Here is a 26,227-nt window from a genome sequence, read left to right as displayed (position 1 = left end):
ATTTTTACATTTGTAACACTTTTATGGAAGAATTTTAAAAAAGGAATTGTAATTGAATTGCGAACAATATCTAGGAAACTAGACAGGAGAGTTAATAAAGAGAAACATTCAATTCAGAGAATACTGGGGCCCAGGTCTGCCTAACTTCCAAATGCTCTGGTTAAATCTACTTATGTTAAATCAAAAGTATAGACATAAATTAAGCTGTTTCCTACTCTAGTCAGGGATAGTCTTAGAGAATTTTTGAGACCTAGGATTTAACCTTGTTTCTGAAGACACAATTTGTAAACTGCAGAAAAAGGATTTTTATTTTAAAGTTGATATTTGTTTTGTTTAAAAATTATCAAATAGCCTTGTCACTACTAGAAAGAAATCAAAGACCTGAACTCTTTGTACTTACATCCATGAACTCAACATTTGCTTTTGGACCAGTTGTCTCATTGAGAATCTTTATAGCTACGGGTATCTTTACTGTTTCTCCTTCAGGAACCCAAATTCCCTGTTGAGGAAAGGAAAAAGAAATTACACTTTAAAAATTGATTAATATAAAACACATGTTTGTTATCTGCTTATTATCAAAAATGATTTTTTTGAATAAATGATCACAAAAGAAATAATATCACAAACAAGCCCATATTTAGAGGCAACATGTAGGCGGTGGGGTGGAACACTGAATTAAGAATTAGGAGATCTCACTTCTAGGTCTTCTTTTATCACTTCAAGAGCAAGATTACTGGACAAGTCACTACCTCATTGTAGCTAGGATTTTTCCTATGTTAACAAAGGGGATTGTATTCAATGGTTTATAAAGTTCTTTCCAGCTGATAATATGATTATGTTGCAAGTCAAAAGACAAGCTAATAGAAAATATTGTCACTTTATATGCAGATTGACTTAGGACTCAATTTTCAAGGAAAATAATGTCTATTAGCCACCATAGGATATCTCATTTGTTTTTTCTGAATAGTATATATGCAAAACACTTGAAGTTCCTTGGAAGAAATATGTTATAGTAATATGTTACTAATATTAGTTTTAGATTTCTCTCTCAACCAAAAAGAATTACAAAATTTGACTGAATTTCTTTTGCATTGCCAAAGAATTTAGATGATGGAGATGCAGTGCCTTCATAACAAAAATGAAAAGAAATGTTTTTCTATCCAGGACGACTGAAATACTGAAAAGAGGGAGGGAAATTTTAGCTTTTAAATAACAATCTTATAATAAGTTTATAAAATTTACAAAAGTAGAAAGTTCAACAAACCTTGTTTGGGAACATTTATTAAATCGTCTAAATACAAAAGCCATGTTTGTTTAGATGTTGAAGTTATTGGTTTTGTTTTTTGTTTCTTGTTATTTTTTTTCTTCTGAGTAACAAAGGTAAATGTTTTTATGGTTATTTATTAATTTCAATCATGTTGGACTTTATTTGATCCCATTTGGCATTTTCTTGGCAATGACGCTGGAATGGTTTGTCACTAGCACATTTTATAAACAAGGAACTGAGGCAAAAAGGGTTTGGTCACAGTTATTAAGTGTCTGAAGTAGGATTTGAACTCAGAATGATGAATCTTCCTGATTCCAATTCCTGTGCTGTATCCACTACATTATCTAGCTTATAGCTTATACTTTCACACATACACACAGTATTTAGATCTATTCACCATGTGGCAGTGAATAAAAGAAAAATAAAGCAAACATATTCATTTCAAAAATATATTTTTAAGATTTTAATTTAAATTGACAGAGACTATACTACAGATATGCTTATAATTAAAGTCATTTCTTTGCTGGTATCTTGGACATAATGGCAGGTACTTAATAAATGTCTTGCACTGAATTGAATTTACAATATCTCCTTTGATATTATGAATATATAGTATCACAAGCTATCCATTTCTCCATCTGCTGTTATATGTATCTTCTGTATATATGTATATTTACATATGCATGTGTAAATGTGTTTATATATATGCATATATATGACTATTATATATTATGACTATTATGATATATTCATTGAGACCATATATGATATGTATATGCATATGTATATTTACATATATCTTCTGCTTTGTCCGGTAAAGAGGGAAGAACAACTTATTCAGTGTCTGGAAGCCTGGATTCAACTCCCTCCTATAATATTTGCTACCTTTGTGTCCTTGAGCAAATACTTTAATGCCCATCAACTCTAGGTTTATATATATATATATATATATATATTTGGATATATAAAGATGGGAGAAAACACACAGTTCTTGTCCTTAAGGAGATCATATCCTACTAGGGAAAAAAAGATAGAACAGATACAAAGACAAGTATAACATAAGGTAGGTGTTGATGGAAACAAAGAAGATATTTGAGAAAAATGCTTTAGGAAGACTGAGGAGGAAGAGAATACAAAAAATGAGTATTGAATGTAAAAGAAACTAGAATCAAGGAATTCTTGCTATTGAAATTCAGACTAGAGTTGAACCTTGGAGAGAGAGAAAGGAAGAGAAAGGAGGAGAGGGAGGAGAAAGAAAGGTGGGGAAAGTGAGAGAGAAAGAGGGAAAAAGGGACAAAGAGAGAGAAGGAGGGAGGGAAAAAGGAGGGAAAGAGGGAAAGAAGAAGGGGAAAGGAAAGAGAGGAAGGGAGAGAGAAAGGGAAGAAAAGAGAGATGGAAAGAGAAAGAGGGAGGGAGAAAGGGAGGGAGAGGGAAAGAAGGAGAGGGAGACAGAGAAGAAGAGAGACAGGGAGATAGACAGAGGGGAAAGGAGGGGATGACTGAGGGAGAAAAGAAGAGAGACAGACAAAGAGAGAAAAACAGAGACAGAGAAATAGACACACAGATACAGAGACAGAGACAGAGACAGAAAAGGAGGGAGGGAGGAAGAGATTTTGCAAAGAGGGAATTACATTTTAGGCTTGGGAAATTGAATGTACTCATGCATTGACACCAGCAATGGCAAATCAAGATCAGGGAAGAGCTCCTGACCATGTTTGGCTGGCATATGAGTATAAAATGAGGAGTAAAGCAAGAAAGGTGGGTCAAAGCCAGAATCACTTAACACAGTTTTCATGGAATCAATTAAATCAAGAAGAGTAGACATATATGTGGTCATGAAGCACATAAAAATGATATTTGGCTCCAGAAGGAAAGCTCCGACTTGATATTAAGTGACGCTGATTCCTGGACTATAAGTTCAATAAGTCTCTTTTCTTTCCTAAAAATTATTGGTCATGACTTTAAAAGAAAAATAAGAGAAAGTTCTGGTCCAATACATCTTGTCTAACATATATTCTCCCATGAGTACTGCAACTATATAATAGAAAGCCAAGAAGTGACATAAATGTGAGAGTAGTTTAACAAAAGTGAATCTGTAGTTGTGACTTAGGGAACAATTTTAATTGTTAAATTCTCCCTGGGGGAGAACTAAAAAGGGGAACCTAGTGTCAGTAGCCAATAAATCTACAAAAGGCCCTACCACAACAGATAAAAGAATCTGTTAAACCAAAAAAGATCAGGAGGCTATATTTTCCCACTGTTGCTATACAAGGTGGAGAAATGTCTAAGAACTAGTCTATGAAGTAATTTTAGAAGTCAGTGTGTAGTGGGAATCTCAATAAACTTACAGTTAGAAAACCTGGGTTAATGTCCTAGATCAGTCACCAATTAACTAGGCCTCTCTTTGGGCCTCAATTTCTTCAGTTGCAAAGATATTAGATGAAATATGACCTCTATGGTAAAATACAATTCTAAAACTTCGAGTTCTATGAAAATGGAGTGTTTTAAAACAACTATAATAACATATTAGTGGATCTATTGCATTAAAAAAAGAGTACTACTCATACACATTTTATTCCATAATCTTGTCAAATAAAATTACTTATCTGTGGACATACTGTACTATTCCTGCATAGACTTTTTGTATAACTTTGAGATATTGAGGGAGACAGCAATTGATCAATGGGAGTTTATTTGTATTTCTTTGGTTAAAAATAATTTTTGTTCATTTGAGATAGAACTTGAGCTTCAATTAGTAAAATAATAAGAACATATTCTTAGAACTAAAGACCTGAGAGTTTACTCAGTCCAACTTCCTCATTTTATTGATGAAACTAAAACCCAAGATTTTAAATGCTTTGCTTTGGTTTACAGAGGTAGCTTGCAGGAGATGTGAAATTTGAACTCTCACTCTGTAACTACAAGTTCATCATGCTTTTCACTCGTTTCTATATGAGTGCTACTTGACTTCCTTTTCTAGATCATTATCCATGTCATATCCCCTAACCTTGGGTATCTACCAAGGTTCAGCTCTAGACCTTCTTGAAGATGTCTATATCTACTTAGCTAGCTTTAAGCTTTTCTAATTTCCATTCTCATGTTTTTATCACCAATCAGACATCTCAAAAAGATGTTCCAAAGATATTCTGAAATTAAGCTGTCCAAAAAAAGAGCTTTTGATTTTCTCTCCTCTCTTCTTAATTTCCTATTAATGTCAAGGGTACTGCCATCAACTCAATCACACCAATTTGTACCCTAGATATAATATTTATTTCTCTTTCATTCTCTTAAAACTCTCTTTTCTTCTCCATGCAATCTGTGATTAAAGTCTAATTGATTGACCTATGATAATATCTAAATATAAGTGCATAGATATGCATATCTCTATCTACTATCTATATAGTAATAGAGATATGACATATGACATATCTATATATTATCTATAGATAATAGATAGATAGATAGATAGATAGATAGATAATATATAAGTATACTGCTCCCTCTCTCCTCTGACACTGTGACTACACTTATGAACGCTCATAACTTCCCACACCTAGACTATTACAATAGCTACTGGTAGGTTTCCATGAAGTCTTACCAACTCCAGTTTTACACGCTGCTTCAATTGTTCTTACTAAAAAACAGGCCTGATAATTCTTACTTCCCTCCCTCCAACCTCATTCTGCATTTAGTAAAATCCAGTGATTCCCTATCAACTCCAAGATGAATATAAACTCTTTCATAAGCTGGCATCCTCCACCCTGCCAGTTTTCTTATCTACATCCCCCACACCTTGTGATCCAATGACATTGCTTTCCTTGCTATTCCTCATATAAAATACTTTATATCATGATTGGACATTTTCACCAGCTATTCTGAATCCCTGGAATTTTCTCCTTCTTCATCTCTTTCTCCTTGTATCTTGGATTTCCTTGAGGTCCTAGCTAAGACCTTTTGCAATTTTATGTCATGTGAATAGCTTCTATCATTTGATTATTTTAGATTCATCCATTTGTATTAAATATACTTTTGTACATATTTGTTTGTATATCTCCATCAAATCCATCAGAGCAGATTGAATTTTTGTTCTTTGTTTAGTTGGGGTTTATTTTATTTTATTTTTATGATTATTTGCCTCCCCCTTTTTTGTATCCTCAGCAGGTAGCATAATATCTGGCTCACAGAAAAAGTTTATTAAAACTTTTGTGACTGCCTGTGCAATTAACATTTCCAGGGACATGAAAGAGTCAACTTCTAAACTGGGACAAAGGACTTAAAAGAGGAATCTTTGGAGGCCATTTAGGGAATACTCTTTCTAATCAATTTCTTGCCATAAGTAAGGAAAGAATTGCCATAGGTTCATAGGAAAGGGAGCTTACTACATAGCCATTTCAGGGATATTATCTAAGATAAGCCTTGGTGGGCATGCCATAGAAAGTTAGAATGAACTGCCTTAAACCTTGAAGTTTTATATTAGAAACCAATATTAGAGAAAGATTCTAAAAATCTTAACAAAGTCAGCCTGCCTTAAGGAAGAACTCAAGAGTTTGATCTATGGACAAAGTTAGACAAAACTGAAACAAACTTTGTTTAAAAAAGAACCTAAAGAAGGAATTAAGGGATTAAAAAAAAGGTAAATTACAGCAAAAAGGGGAAAGCTGTGTTAATAAAGTCCACATTTCCTGTATAATTGCAAATAACAATTGAATTAACAAAAAAAAATAAAATATGTAAACTTTCTTGTTTCTTATTAAAATCCTTACAATAATCCTTTGCGGTGCTTAAAAATCATAAAGGAGGATTTCAGGAAGGAATGAAAGATGAGAGACAAAAATTTCTGTCTTTTCTTCCATATACAGAGCTTATAGAATTAAGGCCAAGAGAGGAGGTGTTGGCAGTCAGAAATCAGTAGTAAAGGGACAAACAAGCCAAATCTTGTCTTGTGACTTGTCTGTGGGGAAAAAAGGAAGATAAGGGAATGTGGAGTATAAAATGTCTATGGTATTACAACATCACTTAAATAAACAAATTATGGTTCTTGATAACAAATGTAAACAAGACCATAATTAATGAATTCCCTAACTGCTAATTATTCTTCCCTGCTGTGTACATTAGTTAATATCCACTTTAGAATCATTATATAGCCAATTTTTTTCTATAAAACCTAACTTCATGATTATAACTTAGAGCCTGTAAATAATACACTAGCAATTGGGTAATGAGATCCATCCAAAATAAGGTTATTTTTGAAACAAGAAGGCATAGTCATACATTCAAATTCTGACACATGTCCATATCACCATTCTTTCCAGTCACATACTTTTCCTAATTTGCATTAAGTTTTGCAAAATATGTCAAGTTTCAATATATTCAAAAGAGTCAGCATGGCTGAGGTGATAAGCAACAGACTGGAAGAAACTCAAGGGCTACTGGTTGTAATTCCAGCTTTCTACTAACTTACTCTGTAACTCTGTAAGGCTCTGTCTAGTGAAGTAGAGAATTAAAGCAATTATCCAGATAATTGAAGTGGAAAAGAATCCTGTTATTGAATTATTTTATTTTATTTTATTTGCTTTAGGGGCCAAATTATCCAGATTGACAGTCAGTCTCAGTGAAATTCAATACTTCATTTTTCAATTCTCCCTAGTATTTTTTCTATAGACATATTTTCTATGTCTGAGCTTCTTTATCACTAATAAATGACTCACTTTAAATATGATAGTTTTTGGTTTATGACATTATATTTTAAAACATTATGATAATAAGATCATATATGTACATATAGCATATAATAGTTGAATTATAGGCTACATAATTATATTGTATTATAGCTATATTATGTATATAATATATACATACACCGACACATATGTGTGCATGTACATATATGTATGTGTATATACATACATGACACAAGATATACAGTTAAACACAAGATCAAAGTTAATATAGTCTGATTTCCTTCATGGAGGCAGAAATCTCTAGAATGGCTAATGAATAGCTGACATAAAAAAATTTCTTCCAATCCCTATCTTTCACTTTTTAGAGTCTAAGAATGATTGTGCATTTATGGTTTGCTTATTCTAAGCTGTTCCATTTATATTATACAAGGTTCCACCTCCTTTTTTTTTTTTTTCTTTTCTGAACATAAAATTCTTAGCATCAGCCGTTAGAGGTCTAGGAAGGGCATGCTGTTCATATCATAGAACCAGAAGCAATAATACAACTTGGATGACAGAGAGATGGTCAGAGGTCACCTATCCGCAATATCATTTCTCCACTAAATCAGTTTGCATATTATTAATAAAACATCATAGTTAGATCAGTTTAATAGGATTTTAAATCTTTGTGCTTTAAAGTCCAGAACTACACTGGCAGACAGTTCAACAGGAAATAACATGAATAAATGGTTTCTATTTTGACTGACATTTTGGGACTGGCATTTGAAAGAATTTAGTTGAAGTATTTTTACCATATACATAAATAAGTCTAGTTTATGAGTAACCTTTTAAAACACAAAATTAGATGCTGCATTGCTAGGGTTTTTATTGTATACTATTGAAACAAATGAGAAAACCATTCTCTGAACAAATAGGAACTTTAAGAAACATATTAAGTGATTTTGATCTTTTCAACTAATACTTCAAATATCCCTGACAATGGAAGATTTCTTATATTTTGATTGTGCAACTAAAAATTAATCGCTTTTGGGGGGCACATTTTAGGAGGAAAACATAGATTTGTATTCCAAATGTTACTATTCTGAAACAAAATCAGTATAAAAATCTACAATCCTAGAATGTTAGCTCTCTACTTTGGTGCATTTCATCTTTGTATTGCTATTCACTTAATACAATATATGGTACACAAATATTTACAGATTCTTGTCAGTTGATTGATTGATTCAACAAAGAAAAATGGTGACATCTCTTCTAATAAAAGTCTTCCAAAAAATTCAAACCTGTGTATAACTTTGAAAATTCCATGAGTGTTATATAGTGCTCAATAAGTGTTACTTAATATTTCTTAGAATGATGGAGTTTGGGGACTTCTAAACTAAGGATAGGCTCCTTGGATGAGGATGGAAGCAGGAAAGATTGGAAAAGGAAAATGTGATGCTGACATTAGGTGTAAAGAAAGGGGATAGATTCCAACAAGAAACTCCTACTTCACACTTCATATTATTTGGGGTCTGCCTCATTCTATAATTTTTATTTAAAATGTTACTAATGTGTTTTGTTTCACATTACAATAAAATTTCTTTCCAATCTTGGATTATTAGTTCATTCACATTTCCAAAGTTTAATATCTACTTGTTTGGTTTTTAATCAATTTTGACTCATTATTTTAACTGTTTAAGGATCTCCTGCAGAGAAAATTACTCATATCCATTCAAATGAAATTGTTCTGTAACTTAGCTGCCTCAGGGCCCTGAGCACTTAAGCAAGTTCTCAAGGATAGGTAGAATATATTTGCAGGAGTTGATTTAATGTTTCTATAATATAGGCCAAAGAGATGAGTATATATTTATGCATTAACTTCTATTTTATGTTGACATTAATAATATTGGGTTTTATATAGCTATTTTTAGCTTTGAAAAGCACTTTCATATATTATCTTATCTGATTTTCATAACAACTTTAGAGGCTAATATTATCCCCATTTTACAAATAGGGAAACTGAAGGTGAGAGGTTAATTTGCCTACAGGTTATGTAAATAATAATCATCTGAGGAAAAATTTCAATGGAGATCTTCTTTATACCTAAGTCCAATTCTCTAGCAGCTAGATGCTTCAAAATGACTTAGTTACAATACTGCCACATATTCATCAGGCTAGCAAAATTCTAAAGCTATCTTCACCTTCAATATTTCATTCTTCAAAAACTTTGACTTACCTTATACACAGTTCCAAATGCTCCAGATCCAAGTACTTTCACTCTTTTAAGTTCAGTTTCTTTTAAGATACGAAGTTGGGCCTGGTTGGGTGCTGTTCCACTTGGGGTTAAGGGTTCTACCAACTGATAAACAAAGGAATTAAAATTGTCAGTTTTATTATTAAATAACTTCAATAATTATATATACACACATACTTACAAATATATATGTCTGTGTGTATGTATATTCTATTTTACTGTTGCTATTCAGTTATTTTCAGTCATGACTCTTTGTGACCCCATTTGTGTTTTCTTAGCAAAGAATACTGGAGTGATTTTTCATTTCCTTCTCCAGTTCATTCTACAGTAAGAAAATGGAACAAACTGGGTTAACTGACATACAGCTAGTGTTTGAGGTCAGAGTTACAAAAGAATTTCCTCTAATTTTCATAGTAATGAGGTAGGCACAAACTATGATCCTCATTTAACAAAAAAAAAAAAAAATAAGCTTTTTCTCAAAGAAGAATGACTTCCTTTAGATCATGTGATTAGAGAATGCTAAAACTAAGATGAGCACCTAGATCAGTCTCTTAACTTCCAGATCCAAGGTAATATTTGGCTATAATTGGTTGAATTCATTGTTGCTCTTCATGCTTGAAGAGGATCAAAATGTCATCCCTGTGACCAGGTCAATGATCAACAAACATAAGACTGGAAGGCTCTACCATAGAGTCTTGTGGTTGGACACAAATAGCTTGTATGAACATTTAGAATGAAGATGTCTCTAAATATGCACATTTTATATTTCATTCTACTATGGCAATAGGTATGGACACATATTTTTGCTAAACAAAATATATATCTATGACCTGAACTGTTGCATCAGATGTATACATAGTCATATCAATGCTGTTTTTTGAATTAAACAAAACAAAGTCTTTTAAGTATTATGAAATGAACTCATTAGGAAATAATATGAATATTAGTTTTCTAAAATTAACCATTCCAATCATTAACTCTGTGCCTATTTTGAATTGAACTATGTACTATTTTGATCTGATGAGAACAATATCCCAATCAAGAGAATTTTTTTTTTCCCTTAAGAAGTAATTAAATTGTTTTGGAAATTTCATTAGCTCATGGGAGTAAGACTTGGGACTCTGTTGGTATTTCTTGGATCAACATGGATATAAACTTGTATTTCCTGAGTACACTCCCTCCTCCCCCAAAGAAAGTCATAACATTAGGAGATATAGGGCTTTCTATAGGCTTCAGATAGTCAACAAGCACCAGGACAAAGAGTATATCAAAGAAGATCTAACCAGTTAACCAAATGAATCATTAAGGCATATCATTTTTCTTCTATTAATATCCTCTTGCTATGACTAAGAAAATTATTTTGTTAACTATTAGTTGGACTATGAACAACTCACTTCATTCAGATCTCAGAATGGGGTCAATCAGATTACAAAGATCAAATCTGGTCTCCTGCAGATAACCGTGACTATGAAAAAATTACTACTTCCAATAAGTTTATAATCTAAAGACAGAATTAAGATAAGCTTGACTAGAGAATATAATCAAATAAAAGCTAATATGGTAAAATTTGTGATTTCAAGATCAAAAACTGTAATTTTATTCTGTTAAATCATAAAGACAAAATGAGAAACACAAGAATTAATTACAAAGCATAGAAGGAGGGTGTCATTGCTGAAAGTTTTGGGGGGTAGGTTTTTATGAAGTTCAATCATGAATGGGTTGAAAGAAACTTGAATTAGCTAATTGCCAAATGTTCATTGTAGAAATGTATATTTAGGAAATCAGCACTCTATGATTTGGGGCTTGATCTATAATTTTGTTGTTTGTCTAGACTTAAAAAATGTTAGTAAAATGCTCATAGTGAAGATTCAATTTAATGGAGTGTCATGGATGCATTTTTTAAACTTGGAGAACTAGTATATTATCTAATATACCATTGCTTAGTCTTCAAGGTAGTGATGACTAAAGTGGAGGCAGAGAGGAATGAAGACATTCTAGTCATAAGATAAATCATGATCAAAAATAGAGAATTGGGAAAGATTTAAAAGGGGAAAGTAATAATCAATATGGCTGGAAGCTATAATAGATTAAGATTAAGAAAATAATTTAGGTAAATGTGGTTGGTGAGGAGAACTAAAATAGTAGGATATGAAATGTAGATTTAATGAGGAAGTGTGTGTATCATTAAGAGAGATCACGTATGTAATATTTCTTATGTGAAACAAAGATAAGATAAAATATGAATTTAATCAAATCTTTAAGATACATGATCTTGGAGTTAGAAGAATCCATGTTGGATATGCCTCTTTCCAGCAATGAGATGACTGAGGCCAGTTCCAATGATCTTGTGGTGAAGAAAGTCATCAATACCCAGAGAGAGGACTGTGGGAACTGAAAGGGGAATCACAACATAGCATTTTCATTCTTTTTGTTATTGTTGTTGTTTGCTTGCATTTTGTTTTCTTTCTCATTTTTTTTTCCTTTTTGATCTGATTTTTCTTGTGCAGCAAGGTAATTGTATAAATATGTGTACAAATATTGAATTTAACATATATTTTAACATCTTTAACATATATTGGATTACTTGCCATCTAGAGGAGTGGGTGGAGGAAAGGAGAAGAAAATGTGGAACAGAAGGTTTTTCCAGGGGTCAAGGATGAAAAATTATCTATACATACATTTTGAAAATAAAAAAAGTTTTAATAAAAAAAGTAGAAGAATCCATATTACAGTATAACCAAGTAATGGGTTATTTAGATAGCAACTAAGATAGCTTAGGAGATTATATTTTGGGAAGACATTTTTAGGAAATTGTTCCAGATATTAAATCTAAATTTTCCTCTCTGTGACTTCTATCCATTGCTTATTATACCATATGAGAATAAACAATAAAAATAAAATCCCTCTTTGAATCCTGCTCCAGTAACTTTCCAGCTCTGTGACTAAAGTCATTAAATTCTCTAGGTCTCCTTTTCCCTCATAGGTAAAATGAACAAAGCGTCTCCATGTGAGGATCAAATCAGAATACTGTATAATAAAGTATTCTGCAAAATGAAAAGCATTAAATTAATTTAACTATTATTATTACTTTGCATGACAGTCCATCAAGTAGAGCTGTAAATATCTGGGGATGACTATCATGTTTCCATTGAGTCTGCCTGCCTTCAGACTTAAACTTCCTGAGTTCCTTCAACTAATTCTCATTTGGCACTAACTAAAAAGCCATCACTATCTTGGTTTTCTCCTTCATGATATTTTGCAACTTATCAGCATCCTTCCTAAAATATGGCTCATAGAACAGACACAACACTCTAACATGGTCTGAATGGAGTGTATAATAGGACTAGCATTTCCTTAGTCCTGAACATCTCACCTTATTGAGTTAGTTTTGTGAGCTGCCCTATCAGACTGTTGACTCTTATCAAGCTTCATTACAACAGTCAAAAATCTTTTTTTAGGTAAACTGCTCTTAACTTTATCTCTCAAATTTTGTACTTAGAAATTCAATATAAGCAGGGGTGTATTGGAAAATATACAATAATCGGCTGTCTGGGGTATGGTGGGATGGGGGTATTACACATGTTCACAAAATACACTTTTTAGGTTTATTTGCATTATTTTTTTTTCCATTAGTTAAGTCTAGACAATTGGCAAAACAGTAAATCATGCCCTGATTTTTAGTTTTTCCTGATGTCTAAGGGATAAAATCTTTCATGGAAAATTTACCAGTAGGCTTTAGACAACCAGTAATAACTAGTTCCTCCAGACCTTTCGGTATAAGACTTTACATTCATCCCAAAGTTTTGTTTTATTAAATTCCACTAGTGCAACTTTATTCTCTTTTTCCAATTTATATCCGCTTCAAATATGACAATTTTGACATTGAAATTTTTATACAATTTACTGACCCAAAAAAAAGAGTTTAGAAAGCAAATTGTCAAGCACATAGTGCAAGCAACCTCTACTCCATTTCAAATCCCCATAAGACTATTGATAACCACTTTTTAGATTTAGTTTTTTAACTAGATTTAAATGTACTTAACTGTAGACCATTACCCATTTTAAAATTCTCTATATTGTCCACTTGTAAAGCAGCTGAGAAAGGGCAGGCAAGGAAAATAGCAATGTATCTTTAAAAGTTAAATGAAAGGGACTATACTTAAATAGAGAAAAATAGCCTGTCCTATTACTGTGTAAGAGAAATAATTAAGGGTTACTCCTTCTCAAATTGCTTTGAAACCACCACCGTATTTCAAAGTGTCTGTTTACAAGGTTAAGTGTATTGTGCCTTTACAGCATGGGTACTATTATCATGCTTCTATGAACATCATGGTCTACTTCATTTGGCGGACAGGCTCCTGTGTGTAGGTATGTCTATCAATAGCTGGGTATTACTTTGTAAAGAATATGTATAAGCAGAAACTTTACCCCTAATATTAAGCTACTGCTAAAATAGTCTGAATGGTAATTTCCCCCTGTGGGGTTCATTTTCTCTTCTGATCATTCCAGTAAATGATACTATCATGTGGCCAGGATCCTTTGCATCTCTCACTGAGACTTCAATTGGGATGGATGTGATAATGTATAAACACTGTGTTTTGCAAACTCTAAAGCATTATACAATGGTTATTATTTGAACATTAACAATAATGGAAATTAAAAATTATAATTATAAGCTTATAGTCATTCCTGTCAAAATTCTGAAGCTAGATGTGCATGCAGATTTCAAATGCACTTATATACATATAGATAGTGAGAAACCTCTCTAAAGAGATAAATATATCTTCTTTTAAAATTATTTTATAATTATAACATTTTTTACAACATCATCCCTTGTACTCCCTTCTGTTCCGAATTTTCCCCTACTTCCCTCCACCTAGATGGCAGGCATTCCCATACATATTAAATATGTTATAATATATCCTAGGTACAATATATATGTGCAGAACTGAATTTTGTTGTTCTTGTTTTGCAAAGGAAGAATTGGATTTCGAAGGTAAAAATAACCTGAGGGAAAAACAAAAAAATGCTAACAGTTTATACTCATTTCCCAGTGTTCCTTTTCTGGGTGTAGCTGATTCTGTCCATCATTGATCAATGGAATTGGATTAGCTCTTCTCTATGTTGAAGATATCCACTTCCATCAGAATATATCCTCGTACAGTATCATTGTTGAAGTGTATAATGATCTCCTAATTCTGTTCATTTCACTCAGCATCAGTTGATGTAAGTCTCTCCAAGCCTCTCTGTATTCCTCCTGCTGGTCATTTCTTACAGAGCAATAATATTCCATATCCTTCATATACCATAATTTATCCAACCATTCTCCAATTGATGGACATCCATTCATCTTCCAGTTTCTAGCTATAACAAAAAGAGCTGCCACAAACATTTTGGCACATACAGGTCCCTTTCCGCTCTTTAGTATTTCTTTGGGATATAATCCCAGTAGTAGCGCTGCTGGGTCAAAGGGTATGCACAGTTTGATAACTTTTTGGGCATAGTTCCAGATTGCTCTCCAGAATGGCTGGATTCTTTCACAACTCCACCAACAACGTATCAGTGTCCCAGTTTTCCCACATCCCCTCCAACATTCATCATTATTTGTTCCTGTCATCTTAGCCAATCTGACAGGTGTGTAGTGGTATCTCAGAGTTGTCTTAATTTGCATTTCTCTGATCAATAGTGATTTGGAACACTCTTTCATATGAGTGGAAATAGTTTCAATTTCATCATCTGAAAATTGTCTGTTCATATTCTTTGACCAAGATAAATGTATCTTAATATAAATCTATCATCTATCTATCTTACATGCCCTCATATCTATACTTAAACAAGTTAAAGAATTTAGCTTCCCTGATATTTTTCTGGTTCTCTTGTATATTTCAGTTGTGAAAATATTCCCTAAAAATACAATTAATACAATGGTATAAGATTGAATTCAAGACGCTTGAAGCCACAAACACAGAAAGAGCCACCTTAACATTTTGTTAATAGCAAAATGAATACAAGAAAAAAAAGAGCTACTTTATTTGGAATGAGCCATCTTATTATGTAGGAACTGCTTGGGTATCATTAGTAAGGTGTTCAGTTTTTTTTTTTTTTTCTTATAATGTCAAGATATATTATTCTGAACTTTTATTAATATACACTTCGATCCCACATCTGATTTTCTTTTTTAAGAGCTTTAACAAAAAAGCAAAATTTCAAACAACTTCTTTAGGTATTTGAATTTTCAAAACATATCTGATGACTTAGATCCAAAATCTGTCTCTGCTATTTTCTATGGGTGCAACCTTCATTAAATGACTAAAACTTTCTATATCTCATTGTCATCATTTGTAAAATGAGGTGATTGGACTAAATGACTATCCAGCTCTAGATATCTGTCTCATGAATACATATTAATAATATGAATATGATAATCAAATATAGATTGGTTATCATCTGTCCTTTTGGAAGATGATCTATATTCCTGAGGTTACTGGGTTTCCTGAAAAATTTAAATATGTAATACATGCACAAAAATAAATAAATGCATAAGGATAAGGTATATAAGAATGATGTAATATATATTAAGAGGAAGAATATATAAAGTGCTTTTTAACCATAAAATACAACATTAATGTTAGATCTTCTATTCTCCTTCCACTAATAAATTTCCTTCGATGTTGCAATATAATTGCCAAATGCTTGTACATGTATTATCAAATTCAATTCTTATAATGAGCTTGTGGGGTGGTAGAAAAGACAAGTATTATTATTATTCCCATTTTAGAGAAGAAGAATCTGGGGCTCAAAGCTATAATGAGATTTACTCAAGAACACATACCAAATGCCTTAATACTATTATGAAAATGCATGGCAACACTGATTTCTCTTGATGAGCTATTTGAACTTGTTTCATTTATTTGTCTTTGTTTATGCTCGTTCAACAGCTCTATGAATAAATGAGATCAGATGTGTCATGAAAATCATTAATGTAAATTGAAAAAGGATGTAAGATCCAGTTGAAATCATATGTATGTACTTTGTGATCTATATTTGATCTGTTAAAGATGTATTTAACAGCAGGATTTTCCAGGGGAAAATAAAATATTTTCTGAAAGCTCATTTACAAGTAAGCCACAAGTCATAAAATCTACCATAAGGTCAACAGCTCCTTCTCGAGAACTCATTGTACAGTGTAAGTATAGTTTCAACATGAGCTAGTAGATACTTATAAGTATGATTTATTTTTGAGATCAAAAGAGTTAATGCTCTACACAATGAATCATTATTAAAGAGCTATGCATTCCATTGTAATTGTTACATGAAGTGATAGGGAATAGAGCTACAATTGTATTGGGATAGAGTATTCTTGATAAAGAAATTTCCAGTACTGCTGCAGATACTTTTTTTTTTCCCATTTAAAGTTCTAGAGATACCTAGAATACTGAGAAATTCAGTGACTTTCCAGGGGTCACATAGTCAGGGTGTACCAAAGATAAAACATACACCGTGCTATTTACTCTGCCACATGGCATTTATCGATATTTAATCTTAGTGGAATTTAATTAAAATAATTAATGACATGCCAATTATTATTAACCATATTACTATTTAATAATTAAGAGAGCCATGCAGAAGACAGTAGGTGGAGAGCTAACATTTGAGCCAAGAATACTTGGGTTTAAGATCAGTTTCAGACATTGGGCTAATCATTAAGTTCTTCAGTATTCTAGGCATCTCTCTAAGACTATAAATTAGGGACCACGTACCACTCTGCATAGAGGCATTTTTGTGCCCCTCCTCTTGGGAGTTCCTTATATTATTGAAATCACAGGCCCAATTCCTATCCTAATAATGATTAAGCTCATATGTCATATATTAATTATTAATAGTCTATATACCTTTCCTCCTTTTAGAATCTGCAAACTAGAACATGGCCTCAGAGAGATACTTTCTGTTCTTACTCAGCTACTTGGTTCTGGCCTTAAACCCAGTCAGTCAACCTCCAGTTTAATTATATAAGCACCCACACTTTTTTTCTGGCAAATAAAAGTGCTTAGCTTTCTTATGACTTTTTGTTACAATAATTAATTGTAATCATGAAAATACTGACTGAAAAATGAAATATTTGAAACCAAAAATATTTAATATATATTCACTATATGTATGTGTATACACACATAAAAATCATACATACCTAAAATTTTTATTGTTAACAATCACAAGAACATTTTTATTTGACTATAAAAAATATACTCTTTAAGAGGGATGATGCTCTTTGGAAGAGAAAATAATTCTCCCTTATTCAATCCTTTATTTGCTTAATTTTCCTAAAACAGTATCCCCTTTTTTGCTTAGCTATCTATTTAACTGGGGTCTTAAACCTCCTGCTAGTTAGGTCTGTCATTCATCACCAGGTTCCTTCTCTATAGGGAATCGGCTCACTAACTGCCCAGAGCTGATCAGGAAGAAGGCATCTCCTCGCCTCCAGCATGCCAGCTCAGCTGCCCAAGTGCATGGACAAGGAAGACAAAAATAACTCTTCATTGAATTTTTATATGCTTGTGCACAGTTGAAGGTAAACTGGGTGGCCCTGGGCAAAATTGTGGAGTAGGGGAAGTTGGTCTTTGGAGCCTCTAGTCACCTCTTTCTCTAGCTGTTTTACATCCTTAGTGCTTAGTACCCCCTTAGAGGTGAAAGCCAACTAATGTAGGTTACTACTGCTTCTCTACAAGTGTTGTTGGCAGCAACACTCACACTAACACACAAGACATCTCTGTGGGGATGGCCAAACTATCTATCAGTGTGTAATCTCAGAACTAGAGAGCTATGACGGTGAGAAAGAAAACTACTTCTGTTGGAAAGGGGGCTATAACACATTCTACTTAAAAGAGTAGAGGAAAGCAATAGCCCCCTCCTGCTTCCTTTGTTCTATCTGTCTCTCTCTGCAAGATTTGTTTGTCAAATCTTTGACAAGATTTGTCAGGGTTTGTAATCTGGAAATGTTGGCAGTGGGGCATGCAAATAGAATACCACCCATGTCAGCATATGTCCAGATATTTTTAATGCCATAAATAAGGTATTCTATTTGTAAGGTATAGTGTTCTGTGCCATTACATTTCTTTCAGCTCTACTATGAAAACAATGGAAGTAAAAGAATGGACTTCTGGTTTGTGTGATAGGCCTACAGCCAGGCTATGCCTTGGTAAAAATTTTAATTTCTTCCATGAATCTTTTCTTAGAATATTCAGCTTTTATTTTCTTCTCTTCCTCCATCTCTTCCACTTTTCCTCTCTCTTTGTACCTGTTGCTTCCTCCCTATGTTGGCCCCCTATCTCTTGCCTTCTTCCTCTCCTCTTTTTTCTCCTCCTTCTTTCTCTTAATTCTTTCTTTTTTAATTTTTTAAAATTAATTTTATAATTATAAATTTTTGACAGTATATATGAATGAGTAATTTTTTTGGTAACATTATCCCTTGTATTCATTTTTCCAAATTTTCCCCTCCCTCCCTCTACTCCCTCCCCTAGATGACAGGCAATCTCATACATTTTACATGTGTCACAGTATAACCTAGATAAAATATATGTGTGTAAATCCAATTTTCTTGTTGCACGTTAAGTATTGGATTCCAAAGGTATAAGTAACCTGGATAGATAGACAGTAGTGCTAACAGTTTACATTCACTTTCCAGTGTTCCTTCTCTGGGTGTAGTTATTTCTGTCCATCATTTATCAACTGGAAGTGAGTTGGATCTTCTTTATGTTGAAGATATCCACTTCCATCAGAAGATGTTCTCCTACAGTATTGTTATTGAAGTGTATAGTGATCTTCTGGTTCTGCTCATTTCACACAGCATCAGTTGATGTAAGTCTCTCCAAACCTCTCTGTATTCCTCCTGCTGGTCATTTCTTACCGAGCAATAATATTCCATATCCTTCAGATACCATAATTTGCCCAACCATTCTCCAATAGATGGACATCCATTCATTTTCCAGTTTCTAGCCACTACGAATAGAGCTGCCACAAACATTTTGGCACATACAGGTCCCTTTCTGCTCTTTATTATTTCTTCGGGATATAAGCCCAGTAGTAGCACTGCTGGATCAAAGGGTATGCACAGTTTGATAACTTTTTGGGCATAGTTCCAAATTGCTCCAGAATGGCCGGATTCTTTCACAACTCCACCAACAATGTATCAGTGTCCCAGTTTTCCCACATCCCTCCAACATTCATCATTATTTGTTCCTGTCATCTTAGCCAATCTGACAGGTGTGTAGTGGTATCTCAGAGTTGTCTTAATTTGCATTTCTCTGATCAATAGTGATTTGGAACACTCTTTCATATGAGTGGATATAGTTTCAATTTCATCATCTGAGAATTGTCTGTTCATATCCTTTGACCATCAATCAATTGGTTTGATTTCTTATAAATTAGGGTCAGTTCTCTATATATTTTAGAAATGAGACCTTTATCAGAACCTTTAACTGTAAAAATATTTTCCCAATGTGTTACTTCCCTTCTAATCTTGTTTGCATTAGTATTGTTTATACAGAAACTTTTTAGTTTGATGTAATCAAAATCTTCTATTTTGTGATCAATAATGACCTCTAGTTCTCCTCTGGTCATAAATTCCTTCCTCCTCCACAGGTCTGAGAGGTAGACTATCCTCTGTTCCTCTAATCTATTTATGATCTCATTCTTTATGCCTAAATCATGGACCCATTTTGATCTTATCTTGGTATATGGTGTTGTGTGGATCCATATCTAATTTCTGCCATACTAATTTCCAGTTTTCCCAACAGTTTGTTTTTTCAAATAATGAATTTTTATCTCAAATGTTGGTATCTTTGGGTTTGTCAAACACTAGATTGCTATAGTTGTACCCTATTTTATTCTTTGTACTTAATCTGTTCCACTGATCGACTGGTCTATTTCTTAGCCAAAACCAAATGGTTTTGGTGACTGCTGCTATATAATATAGCTTTAGATCAGGTATACCTAGGCCACCTTCATCTGACTTTTTTTTCATTAATTCCCTTGAAATTCTCGACTTTTATTCTTCCATATGAATTTTGTTGTTATTTTTTCTAGGTCATTAAAATGGTTTCTTGGGAGTCTGATTGGTATAGCATTAAATAAATAGATTAGTTTGGGGAGTATTGTCATATTTATTATATTTGCTCGGCCTATCCACGAGCACTGAATGTTTTTCCAACTATTTAAATCTGACTTTATTTTTGTGGCAAGTGTTTTGTAATTTTGCTCATATAATTCCTGACTTTTCTTTGGTAGATGGATTCCCAAATATTTTAGACTCTCGACATTTGTTTTGAATGGAATTTCTCTTTGTATCTCTTGCTGTTGCATTTTGTTGGTGATGTATAAAAATGCTGAGGATTTATGTGGATTTATTTTGTATCCAGCAACTTTGCTAAAGTTGTGAATTATTTTTAATAACTTTTTATTAGAATCTCTGGGGTTCCCTAAGTATATCATCATATCATCTCTCTTAATTCTTTCTTTCCTTCTCACTTTCCCTCTTTCTGTCTTTTCTCTCTATCTCTCTGTCTCTCTCTGCCTCTCTCTTCGTCCTTGTGTCTCTGTCTCTCTGTCTCTATCTCTCTTTATCTCTGTCTCTGTCTCTCACTGTCTCTCTCTGTCTCTCCCTATGTCTCTATCTGTTTCTCTCTCCTTCCTTCCCTCATTTTCTCCCTGTCTCTGTTTCTGTCTCTCTCTGTGTATCTCTCATTCTCTCTATCTCTGTCTGTCTCTCCTTTCCTTCCTCTCTCCCTCTTTCTGTCTTTCTCATTCTTTCTCAGTCTCTGTGTTTCTGTCTCTGTCTGTCTATCTGTGTATGTCTCTCTTTGTCTCCCTTGTGCTCCCACCCAGCTGAATCTATTCCTATTCACCAATCTCTATATTTCTGTCCCAAAACGGAAGCCAATGATCAAGAATAAATTCTTTCTATGATGCATTCTTTTCACTTTCTGTAGCTTGGTTCTCATAGCCAATCTTCATCTTTACTCCTCATCTTTTCCTTTCCATTGAAGTATGATCATGATTACCCATAATTCCTTCTTTTCAGGCCTGCCTTCATCTCAAGTATCAGATTCGTTTAATTTAATGTATCAACAAAATTTATCATCTTTATTCTAAACCAGAACTTTACCTACTTAAGTACTTTACTCACTCGAAGTTATATAAAATTATTAAAGCATCTGTTACATGCAGTGAACAATGTATTATTTTGTAGATATTTGTGCATCTATCTGCTTTATCTCCCTACTATACTTTAAGCCCCATGAGGGTATAAAATATATCTTAGCTTAATTTTTACTTCCCCTACGAGCTTTCAGCACAAATTGGGGACTTAATAAATGATTGTTGGATTGAATTATCTAGACATTCACAGTCTCAGGGTGTTTCAAGCTATTCAGTACCACAGGAAAGAAAGAAAGCGCTAGAAATATCACTTCTCAAGAAGAAGATCATAGAAATATTCAAGACTAGGAAGTTTGAGGCAGGAGCACCTTCTGAGGTTATCATTTTTGGGATAGGAAAAAAGGGAACAAAAACTGCAAAGCAATATATTTGGTATGAGTTTGCTTTAATGGGAGTGAGTTCCTTTATATGAAAATATTTTATAAAGGAAAACTAAGACCAAAAGGGTAAAACTATAAAAACTTAATTTATCTGCATAAAAATGACTATAGTTATTAATGTCATTGTTTTGTCTGTATGTTTTATCTGTCATTTATAGATGAGCACATCATCCATAAGTACTAGATTAATTTTGCTATCAATTTTGTTTTATTAAATATTAAATACTATTTACAGAGGTGATGATTTACACATCATTTTGGCTTTTGAGTCAGATTTCCACATTTTCCCACCTTTTTTAATTAAAATCATCTTCCTTAAAATAGCTTAAAGCCACAGTGTAAAATTAATAACTTATTGATATGAATCATTTGCAATGTGTCTCTAATAACAGATTCTGTCTTCTATTTCTGGAGAAGGATTATTGGTTTATATTAGCTACTCTCCCAGGATTTGAAGAGATCTTAACTGCTTTTTCTGCTTACAATGACTGTTCAGTTATTGATTTTATTTAATTATCTTCCAGGTTAATCTAGCAACAGGTTTAAAACACTGAATTAAAGTTGCAAAGAATAAACATACATTGGGTATCAGATATAGTTTTAACTGGCCTCATCAAATTGGGTTTAAGAAAGGGAATTTCATCCTCACTTTCAAAAATAAAATAAGAGTATAGTTTCATTCACCAAAGATTTACCAAACACCTACTATGTTCAGGATATTATGCTATATAGGCTTTGGGGAAAGAAAATCTAGATTCATATACAGTCTATCCTTCTTCCTGTAAGTGGGACTTTGTACAAATCACTTAGCCCTTATCTACCTTAGTTTTCTCCTTTATAAAATGAAGCAGTTGGACTTAATGGTCATTGGGGTTCATTTCTACTTTAGTTCTATGATTTTATGTTGCTAGGACATCCATACTGATAACCATTAAAATAATAAAGAATATTATATAAGCACAATAAGAAGGACATGTTTTGTAGGATCTGTGGAAGATCCCACAAACCCCACAACTAATAGCATATTATTATAAGCTGAAAATGAAATCTCACCTCTGTCTCTAGGAACCTTCTTAAAGCTCTCTTCTTTTTGATGCTCTTGCGACGAACATAAACAGCAAACGTCAAACCCACAATCACCAGTATGAAGAGTCCACCAATGACTCCTGCAGCAATCAGGGGAGTTCTACCGACCAGAATACAAAGATTTTTATGTAAGAAGGGAAGACTAAACAGAGAGCAGAGGCATGCATGAAATTAACCACATGGAAAAGTATGACATTTGTAAATCATAAATTCAGTCAGTTAGAAGAAAAACAGATAAAATAACACATAAGGGTTGTGATAAGGACTTTCATTTTCACACTTGAAAAAAGCCTTCATTTCAATATTTTTATAAAAATGCCATGCACATACAACCAATTTTCAGGAAATGGGTAGACACAACATGCAGTTTGATGACAAATGTAAAACTGTAATGACAGAATGAGAAAAATATACCAGAATGTTGCCAGGGGAGGATTTTAAATTAAGATTTAGAGTCAACTATAGCTTGCCTTATTTTCTGTCTAAGAAAGGAAGGGGAAAATTAGTTTGAGAATGTAGATAATGAACTGAAAAGAATACTATAATATATAATCATTGAACACATATCATTATCTGTAATATGTGATTGTTGATATCATATCCTATATCATTCCCAAAATGTGTTCCTGATCACAATAGAGATCTTAAGTCACTAATACTTTATGGAATGGTTCTGGATACGAGAAGATATTGGCATCTTAATAATTAGGATGAGGCTAGCAAAAGGATGAAAAAGGACTAAAATAGAATCACATAGATTTTTCCAAAATAATAGAAAATAGAGCTAGGCAATACTGCAGCAGAAGGAAGAATGGACAATTATCTGGTAATATTATTTTCTGAGAACAGAAGCATGATATTTGGCATTTACTTATGGTTTTCAAGAAAGAAGAAATGTAAATCCAAAACCAAGAAGAGGTATGGTCAAAAAACACTAAGTAGCCACAATAGCAAGAGTGTGCTCACAATGTACATGGTTTCCCAAATTCAGGGTAAAGTTGGTACACAGCTTCACTACACAAACTCTGCTCTTTATTTCCCTAGTAGTTTTCTTTCTGGCTTTACTATTGTTTTTTGTTGTTTTCATTTCTTGTAGAAGACTGAAACTCCAAAAAAGTATGCTTGAATCAGACAACTGAGCACTTAAGGCTAATTACCTATTCGATTTGAGACAATGGCTCTATATACATATTTAGATGAGATGGTGATATGATGGCTCTCCTCACCACGATGAATGTTTGGTATTGAGATAATCATAGGAAAGGATTGGTGGATTGGATTTTGATTTATCCTGACTGGCTGACCCTGAGGCTTTCCAAGGAGCTAGCCCATACTTTAAAATTTCTGTTCTAAAATGTTTAAGATTAACAATATTGCAGACTCCCTGCAGAAAATGGACTATAGTATGTCTTTTATTCTATCAGATTTAGTGCTTTATAAGTTTTGTTAGTGGTTAAGGACTGGATTTGGAATCAGGAAGACTTGAATTCAAATATTATCTCAGACCTTAGCTGTGTTACCATAGGCAAATTAGCTTCTTTTTCCTCATCTAGAAAATAACAATAATAATAGCACTTATCTTACAGGTTTGCTGTGAGGATAAATGAGATAAATGAGGAGCTACAAAAACCTTAAATCTCTGTATAAATGCTATTTTATTGTTGTTATTATTATTATTAGCCATTCCAGTTTTAGTTACTTAATAGAAGTCTCAATATCTCTCTTGATATGAAATAAACTGATATCTATGGCAGAAGTAGTAAGTAAAATGAATCTCTGAATTTCCAAGTTGTTTTTTATTGATATTTAATTTTCTCCCTGTCTCTGAGATGTTTTTATAGCTTCTAGAAGTTACCCTAAAAATATGGTCATTATATCAATAAAATTACTCATTATTGTTGAATATATTATTTTGCCTCTCAATGTTATATCTGAAATATTGCTAATGGACTATAAAATAAATCTTATATTTTCTCAATATTCTTAAATAATAAGAGTGCAACTCATCATTACAGAGGACAAAATTATATTGCCTATAGAAGTAGAGAAATGTAAAGGCATTGTCAACTCTGAAGGATGTTTTCTCACAAACCAGAGTCTACCACAATCTATCTACAATTCATCTTGTGAGTTTATAAATGTGATTTTTCAAAGGAATAAAATACATGTGTGTGCACAAATAAATACATATGCATGCCTATATCCCTATTTTTAGTTACACCTGTGTAAATATATATGTTTGTACTCAAGTACACACACATCAGAAAAACCAAACTATGCTATGAACATATGACAATCACTATACTAAAATAGTATCATTCTTTCAAGAATAAAAGTCAAAGCAGTATTTAGGATAATGCATCACACTTAGATTTATAAATTGACTCATGTTGAACTCAGCTGGTAAAAATTTGCCTAAAAGGCCAATTTGGCAGAAATCATTGGAAAGATTTGGTCTCCCAAGACTAATTTATTAGTGACTAGAGTTTGTTGCAACCAGTAGGTGAATATTAATCTATCCATTTGAACCAGTCTCTAAACTTTCTGTGGATTTCTAGCTAATCTGAAAGGAAGTGAAAGGAAATAAATGAAAAGGAATACTAAAACACTGTAACATAGTAAAAAAAAAAAAAAAAAAAAAAAAAAAACCAGTTCAAATTTTAGGCCAGATATTCATCAGTCATGTGACTTACTATAAGACATTAATTTTTCTGAACTTCTATTTCCTAATATTTAAAATGGGAAATAAAAAAACCCGCACCATCTTCTCACCAGTATTATTTTGATAAAAATATTTTGAAAGTCCTGTGAATGCATATTATGTATATATATATATGAATACACATGTTTATGCTAATATAGACTCATACACATATATATGTATACACACAAACATATACATATGTCATCCCTAACAAAATTTCCTTTCTTTTATTTTTTTTTATTTTCTTTAAATAAAGTAAAATAATATAGAATAATTAGGTTTTTATGTTTATTTATTCATTCTTGAATAATTTGGGGGAGATGTGATTGAAATGATTCCATTTCTTATTTATAGGCATTGGAATAATGAAATTCACACACCAAAAAAAAATTTTGTTTGACAATTTCAGCCTTTCCCTTACTATATCTTGATTTAAAAAAATTATAATAAGCCCCAAAGGAATTATATTCATCATAGTGGATTTGAAGTATATTCATCATTGTGGATTTTGCCCCTCTTCTTTATGCCACTTTAAATTGTCAACAAATGTAATAAATATAGCTAGACTGATAGATCAAACATGTATTAAGTATTTACTACTACATTCTAGATCCTATGTAAGCATTGGAGATACAAATAAAAGGAAGAAAAACAGTCACCTCT

General features: G+C 32.7%; 1 protein-coding gene across 6 annotated transcripts in view; it reads right to left on the bottom strand.

Annotated features, from left to right (window-relative positions):
* Positions 1-26,227, bottom strand: part of ERBB4 (erb-b2 receptor tyrosine kinase 4) — a 1,327,834-nt gene that overhangs the window by 246,851 nt on the left and 1,054,756 nt on the right. For all 6 annotated transcript variants that reach the window (XM_074298794.1, XM_074298799.1, XM_074298793.1 and 3 more), the window contains 3 exons: positions 22,828-22,960; positions 9,164-9,286; positions 401-499 (listed from right to left, as the gene is read on the bottom strand). In XM_074298794.1, coding sequence (XP_074154895.1) covers positions 401-499; positions 9,164-9,286; positions 22,828-22,960 — 355 coding nt within the window. The remainder of the gene's footprint in view (positions 1-400; positions 500-9,163; positions 9,287-22,827; positions 22,961-26,227) is intronic.

Source organism: Sminthopsis crassicaudata, chromosome 3, assembly GCF_048593235.1.
Source record: "Sminthopsis crassicaudata isolate SCR6 chromosome 3, ASM4859323v1, whole genome shotgun sequence".
In the NCBI taxonomy this organism is placed as follows: Eukaryota; Metazoa; Chordata; class Mammalia; order Dasyuromorphia; family Dasyuridae; genus Sminthopsis; species Sminthopsis crassicaudata.
Note: the sequence above shows the minus strand (reverse complement) of the source record. Positions and strands in the feature narration are given on the sequence as shown.